This window comes from Penaeus japonicus, unplaced genomic scaffold (assembly GCF_977035675.1).
Source record: "Penaeus japonicus unplaced genomic scaffold, GWHDUDI00000001_assembly GWHDUDI00000011, whole genome shotgun sequence".
Classification (NCBI taxonomy): domain Eukaryota; kingdom Metazoa; phylum Arthropoda; class Malacostraca; order Decapoda; family Penaeidae; genus Penaeus; species Penaeus japonicus.
The window spans coordinates 22,992,229-22,999,728 of record NW_028234413.1 but is presented as its reverse complement, the minus strand read 5'-3'; the positions used below and the strand labels follow the sequence as shown (position 1 = coordinate 22,999,728).

Here is a 7,500-nt window from a genome sequence, read left to right as displayed (position 1 = left end):
CGCGTGGCAAGTTGGACGTAGTAAGCATAGTTAAACATTCATGCGGAATAAGGAAGTAGTTCCTACTAAGAAATCTTGATTTACCCTCATGAGGGGCGGTCGTTGGTGGAATCAGATAGTACTCGTCTTCGATTCAGTTATTCTTCATAGTATGACGAGTCGTTGATCTACCGTCACATTCTAAGAGCAAAGGTCATGGGAAACTACGAGGATGGCCAAGGTCACGGAGAAGCTCTACGGTGACATTTACGATCACTTCGTCGCGCCACGGACAAACTCGGCCGGCAAAAGATTTTCATTCATGGCAAATCTATGAAGTCGGGAAATTCATCTCCGTTGTTCGGGTTTTGTTACTTATCCAGCTTGGAACATTGTTCCTTTTTTATTTCTTTTATAGATCTTTTACAAATTTATTGGCCCGTCTCGCTGACATCCCGTTGTGCTTACATGTTATATCCAACTTCCGATTATCTCGCTCTGCCCATTACCCCCTCCCCTGTCTCCCCCCACCTCCCCCGTCGTATGTCTACCGCGGCCAGCGCCCAACTGACACCGGAAGTGGCCATGGTTCCGGAGGCGTGTGTGCTGGCGTGGCAGGGAGGAGTCGGGATTGAAGTCCATGATTTACCAAACGCATCTGTTGCTCCCCTGGCAGGGCACTTTGGCCCAGAGTTCAACCATTAAATGGAAGATCTTCTCTCAATCCGAGGAATGGCATGCATGATGCAGGATCAGGCATTTCCTTGCTTTCCGTCTTGGAAAAGGATGAAAAAGTCATTGCATCCGTTGTACTCAAGTCCGTCGAACTCGCTGATCATTCATAAAAAATAGGCAGTCTAAGCCTAGGCCTGCCGCCCGCCCGCCCGTCCGCCCACCCGTACTTCCGCTCACTTCTGGGCCGCGCAGTCACTACTCACGCCTCTCTCTCTACGTCTATTTCGCCGCGCCCTCATTTTTGGTACCTCACTGTTTCCCTCGCGCATGTCTACTTCCGCCCGTCATATGCCTGACTTCAAAGCTTTCTATTATTTAGCTGCAGTTACAAAGTGTATAATTTTAGCTAAAGTTTTTGCTACAGTCACCTCGAGATATGTAGGTAAGAGAGACTGTTGGTTACAATGAATAGACTCCTATTCGTTACGGTGTTTACTTACAACGGCTTTTTGTGTAAAATCGATTATGCGTAGGTCGCTCCCTATATTTACTAGCTTTGGCTCCGCGTCCCCAGTTTCAAAGTGGAACGGACGCATGTACTCTCGGCAGCTTGTCCTCTTTAAGAAACGTGACACAGGAGAGTGACCTACACTGCTCCACATGGTCGGGGTGTCGCATATCTCCGTCCCTTGATCTGTAAAAAAGTACAAAGTGTTGATACGGTTACAGTTATATGCTACAGTGTGGTATACTTTACATATGGTTGGTATTAATTCAGCTGCCTCTTCTATGAAACATTTTAAGAATGTATTGGGTTATACCTTCAGCATGTCAAATGAACGGGGGGAAATTTTAAACGTACTTTGTGAATTAACGAAAAACTATTGCTGTAGATTCTTTCATTCCTACTTGGAGTAAACAAGATTTGTAAGTCGTGGTATCCCCCCCCCCTTTCCTCCCCATTGTGTTCCTTGTGTGACCTGACTAAGCAGCCTTGGTGGGTAAGTGAGGTCACTGTGGATAGGGCGTACCGTACTTTCACCTCCTCCTTATCGTGTGCAGTTCCTAATGCTCGGGTTTTTGTCTTGAATGTCCGTCTGAAATTCCTAATAATTTTTTTGTTGACTTTTGTCCTAACGTTCAAGAAGTGGTGTTTCAGAAGGAAAGCAATAATGATGGCAAAGCTACAGAATAACGATCTTAGCGATACGAATAGTTCTGGGAAGATAGGGTTCGGCCATAGAAGGACCAACAAGAAGAGAGGCAAAGCCACCGGGAATGGATAAGTGGTATGATGCCTGTGGTAGGTGTGGTAGGTGTGGTGGTGGTGGTGGAGCGTCAGAGCTGGGCAGTGACGTGCGGTTAGCTTTATTTGCCTTCACTGATGGCAATGACCTCGTGTCTTCATAGCGATCACTGCACCGGTGATCCATGGCTGCGAGCTGGACCGCTGATGAATTTATTAGCTTGCTGCGATGAGAAGGGTGATTATGATATAATGTTCATCTGTATACAGTGCGATCTTTCTTAATCGAGAGAGAAATCAACATTGTTTTTGATTAATAAAATACCGAAAGTAATCAATGTAATAACATACATACTGGTATATAATTCCACTGTGTCACTATTTGTTGTTGTCGTTTGCGTCAGGAGGGCTGTCTGTACCGGACGACAACACCTATTTGTTTTCCGTGTTGACCACGTGATGATAATCCCGCGGATAGTATTACCAACTCTACCCCCCCCCCCCTCCTGAGTGTTACCTCACACCCATGCCTTATGGCGTGTACAGTTTGTATGCACCCTGTATTCTCGTGCGAACTGCTAAACGGGCCGCTTTAGACTGGTGGTCGAATTTTGAGGTGATTGTACAGTCGAGAGAAGTGAGTTTCCTCCTTACCCTGGATGGTGGTTCCTTGTAATTTGTATCTATTATGACACTATGATTTAGTTTTCAAACCACAGTAAGGGCTTTTTAGTTAAGGGGATAGCCTTATAGGAGATATGAAATGAATTATTCTCACAACTATTATGTCAAACGCCAACTCAACACACCGAGAGAAACCTAATTAGTGTTGTATGGTCACTGGCCGTATGCGGCTTTTGAAGGGGCGTATATGGGGGCGTGTCGCCTGGCGCGCGGTTATCCCTCCTATCATGTGGTTTCAGAGAGGAAGAAGACTGTCTGTGTTGCATGCAACCTGATACAACCTCTCGGGTACTTGTTGCTGCAACGTTGGGGCGCTGGTGTGGACATGGGACCGAAGCGGATTTCACTTCAGTGCGAAATCTTGTGAATTGTATATACCCTTAACAATGAATACCCATTTTATACTCAAATGCTTGAAATATCTTGAATTGATTCCGAGGAAACGTGGTGTTCGTAGAGAGGAATATCGCTTTTCAAAAGCACTTGGCAAAGCAGAAGAGGAAAGTACTGTTGCAGCTGAAGTACAAGTCTTTGAATGGGGAAAAAAGACACGGAAAGTTGGCGTCCATGACACGGCGCACGCCCGCCCGCCCGCTTGGCTTTCTCTTAGGGCATCGACTCGGTTTGGGGTTAAATTTGTTTTGCCTCTAATGATGTAATATTATGACTTGCTACTGTAACAGGGAATTTCCGTAAATAGACCTTTTTCATCCAAGTACCTAGTATCAGTAGACGTATTTTGGCTTTGTTTTTATCTTACATTTGTTTGACTGTCACTTACATTTAACATTAAATTACATTTAAATAACTGTTTCATTAATTTTTTTTTCTGTACAGGTTCGTGGTCGCTGGGCAGGCCGACCAAACCTGGACTTGGTGGCAAAGAAGTGCAATTTGGGCGACTGGTTCTTGATATACCACCTCGGGCGCAATATGGAACCCATGGTGTATGGAGAGTTCTTGAAGGAGTTTGCCAAGGAGTTGGAAAATTCAGTCTCGACGCTGGAACGCAAGCCGATGCTAGTTGGCAGTTAATAGGAAACTTGTGGTTACCTTTTTTGTTTGTTTTTGGAGTTTGTGATTGTAAACTCGAGCCATTCAGTGTCATTTAAGTGTATTAGGATATGTCGTAAGTTTTAAGATGATTAGAAAAGAGGAAAAAATGTAGTTTTTTATCTTTAAAGTTGAGATTTTTTATTTTTATTTTTTAAATAGATGATTTTTTTCTTGAACATATTTCACTTTAATTTGTATGAGCATGTGAATTTGCAGTTTTCATATGAATTCGTGAAATGAAGAAACAGTAGGTGTTATATTTTTTTACAAGGAAGAATTGTAGGTGTTAATGAGGTAGACAATTAATCCAACACTGTTATGCCTGGAGTGAGTGAACCTTCGACGGGCTGGCTCACACGCACGTGGCCTGGCTACTACACTATGTACATAATCATGTGCCATGCAGTTTTGTGATGAGTGTGATGGAAATGTGGTCGAGTTGATTCTTTTTAGTGAGTATCATTGATGGTAATGCTAGGTACAGTGTTGAAAAGGATGATTGTCTTCCATGTAGTGCCAGGACTCAAGTTTTGTCATAAGCATCAATTACATATATTAGATAAGTTGTCAAATCATTGTATTCCTACTTTGACGAGTCATTTCATTATGGCTTTGATAAGCATATTGTTACTGTATATTTTTGTAGTGCATTCTGATTAATTTATCTTGTAAAGATGGTTGCCTTCTTTGGGCAGTGGAGATATATTACTGAAGAATGAGTCATTTCTTGGATCTCTAATAATCTTGAAGTACATCAATCATTGTAAAGAAATAAGAGCATTAAACAAATACTGCCGAAGAAGCAACTTGAACGACATAGTAGGGAATAAGCTTGATTGTAGATTCTTAGAAGCATGTGCTGCTGCTCTCTAGCCGATCTTGTCCAGAGATGCAAATGAGGCATGTATGTGCCATGGCGTGACTGGAGAACGATGTGATTAATGCTATACAAATTCACTATGTGATAAACTATAGGAAGGTATTTTATTATGTGATTACTGTTGTAATTCTCTTTATTTTCTCAACAGCATTATGAAAGACACGTTGAAAGATTTTTTTTTTCATTTTACAAGCAAGATGGTCTAAGTCATGTTTTGTTACAAGCTGACTTTGCAGTTCAATGAAGTGCCTTAAAAAATTGCTCAATGTCTGATTTCAGATTTAGAGGAACATGTACAATAATTGTTGTGCTTTCACTATCAGCATACACATAACTGTTGTTTTCATTATCAGAAGCATTTAATAGAGGCTTTGTGAAGTCTGTAAATGAAGGAGTTTAGTATGTAATCTTATTAAAAAGTTTCTTGACTCAAAGTATTTAAAAATATACCATTTTTTCAATGCTTAATGCATGGTCATTTTGTAGCAGTTTTGATGTAATTTCTTGCAATAATTACTTGTGGTTCCTATTACAGTGCATTTGTATTTTTACTCATGTAAGTGAATTATTTTATCATATATTTTGTATGATAGTGTTATGGAAAGCAGCATTGTAAGGAGACACACAATTGTATTAAGTGAGAAAAAATAAGTTTGTCAAGTAATAAAAGAAGTTAATTAGGTTTCTTGTCATTGAACCACTTCCAGTAAGAGTTGGGTGTGTAAGTATAGAGTTAAAAGGAATAATTAATTGACCTTGCATATTGCAGGTCTTTTGCAGAACTAGACAAGTGAATGTAAAGAAATACAGTTGGCCAAAATGCATGACAAACAGGACTGCAATCTTGCAAAAATTTGTATTACTGGGGTGAATAAAGAAATTTAGCACATACATTTCTATACTTTGTATTTACCTCTATTACAAGGGAAAAGGTAATTTTACTGAAATAACCAAAGTACTGAAATGCTTTATTCCTTTTTTTCACGAAATATTACTGAATACATAAAAATACAGAGGAAGAATAATCTAGGGCAATCCTCATGGCATCTGTTAAGTGTTTACTTTTTGATGAAAATGAATGCAGATTTGTGAATGATTCACAAAAGAGTTTAAGAATTTAATATTTCATAAGATCTATTCATTAGTGTAGTGATGCTGAATCATCAAAATGAATGTTTAACTAGTAGATTCAAAGAACTTACCTAACTGTGTATTTCCTAATAAACATATATCACATGCTGTTGCTAACTAACATCTAAAAGCATTATAGGAATCTATCACATTTTCTTTACTTTTTTGATGAAACAAAAGCATCCAAGTGTAAATTATATTTTTCATATAATCAAATATATCACAAATTATTTCACTTTGCCAGCTGATTGTGACTGAAAATTAAGAGGCTAAACTATTTATATCAAACCTTTACATTTTTGTTTGATAATCTTCAATCACTCTTATTTATCATCAGAAACATCATATCAGAATGTAAGAAAAAAATTGATAATTCCAAGATACTACAATTAGTACATGAAAATATCAGCAAACAAAAAAAGAAATCATAACTATGTAATGTGCATGTAAATCCTTCCCCACTAGTAACATTTCTGGTGCATAAACTTATGGATTTTTTTCCCATTATTATTCTGCAAGCTAATAAATTTCAAAATAACTAATTAAAGAATACAGTGTATGATTAAAAGGCCATAAATAATCAAACAGATTGATATATTGGCACAGCAGAAAATGTAATTACCTCAAAGTTTTAGAAAAGAAATCCTGATTAAAGACAGCCATTGTACCCATAAAATGTCTGCAATCTGACTTTAATTTATTATTATTATTACACTATTTCATCTGCAGAAACACTATAAAATACATGTCCTATAATTAGGAAAGAGCAACAGTGATCATAATGCTTTGGTAAATTGTTAAATTGCCTTGCCCAAGGCATTGCTACAAAGCAAATGCAGGTTGATCACTAAGCAGGACATTTGAAGAAAAGTTAGCTCTAGATGTTGGTCACAGAAAAAGAAAAGGCAACAATTAAATAGTAAATGATATAAAAAAAATAAAAATAAAAAAATAAAATAAAATAAACTTTGTGCAATTCAAAATCCCTGATGCTGGTCTGTGCCTCTCTCCACAGACAGCAGTGATTATCTAGTTCTCTTGCACTTAGAAAGACAAATGCCTCCATTTCGTGAATAGTAATACTATCACAATCCTTGGACATTTTGTAATATGGGCTGTCCATAAAAAAATCATGAAATAATGTCCATTAAATAACAAATGTATCTAAATCAATAATAATTGATAGAAGTATGTGTAGAAGTAAAGGCAAGTATAATTAACTTGACATTTCCTAAATTAGAGTAGCTTCTGTTAATTTCTCAATTGAAAAGTGACCATGTCTTACATCAGTCACTTCATTTTTTGTAATGAAAACAAACCAGTGGGATTACCTTTATCTTGCAAAAAGCTTATATAATGACTAGAAAAAAATATTAATTGAATATTTATTGATGCAATCTTTAAAAGGAAGTCCTATTTAAACTTGTAATTTTTTACATTTGTTTCCTATACTGTGTATGACAGGGAACAATTTCACTATAAATCCACCAGCACATACATATTCAAATGCAGTCTGATATTTAGCATAAACATATAATTATTTGATACCTAAAAATTATTAACTAATATCTAATTCTACATATGAATAAATAATGCTTAGTTGTGCTTCATTTGTAAACAATATGCCACTGGCCATACACTTCATCTCTAGAAACATAATATGTCATATAAATGGATCTATTGTTTATATGCAACAATAGTTGAAGCTTCTAAAACTAATATTCGTAACAAAATATTTTTACCTGAGTTCATGCTACACTGTGCGTCTCCCATAGAGTGGAACACAATTCTTGAAGTGTAATTGGATTGTAGAAACTGTGAGACCTTCAATTCTTGGTTTAAATAAAGG

The 7,500-nt window shown here is 37.6% G+C and overlaps 2 protein-coding genes across 4 annotated transcripts in view; one reads left to right on the top strand and one right to left on the bottom strand.

Annotated features, from left to right (window-relative positions):
- Positions 1–5,413, top strand: part of LOC122247716 (innexin inx2) — a 33,111-nt gene extending 27,698 nt beyond the window's left edge. The window contains exon 4 of the mRNA XM_043007251.2: positions 3,422–5,413. Within this exon, the coding sequence (XP_042863185.1) occupies positions 3,422–3,619 (198 nt within the window). The 3' untranslated portion in view covers positions 3,620–5,413. The remainder of the gene's footprint in view (positions 1–3,421) is intronic.
- A 62-nt stretch (positions 5,414–5,475) lies between these two features.
- Positions 5,476–7,500, bottom strand: part of LOC122247714 (solute carrier family 67 member A2) — a 19,996-nt gene continuing 17,971 nt past the window's right edge. For all 3 annotated transcript variants that reach the window (XM_043007250.2, XM_043007249.2, XM_043007248.2), the window contains one exon: positions 5,476–7,500. This exon is cut by the window's right edge and continues 750 nt beyond it. The gene's annotated coding sequence lies outside the window, so the exon portion shown is untranslated.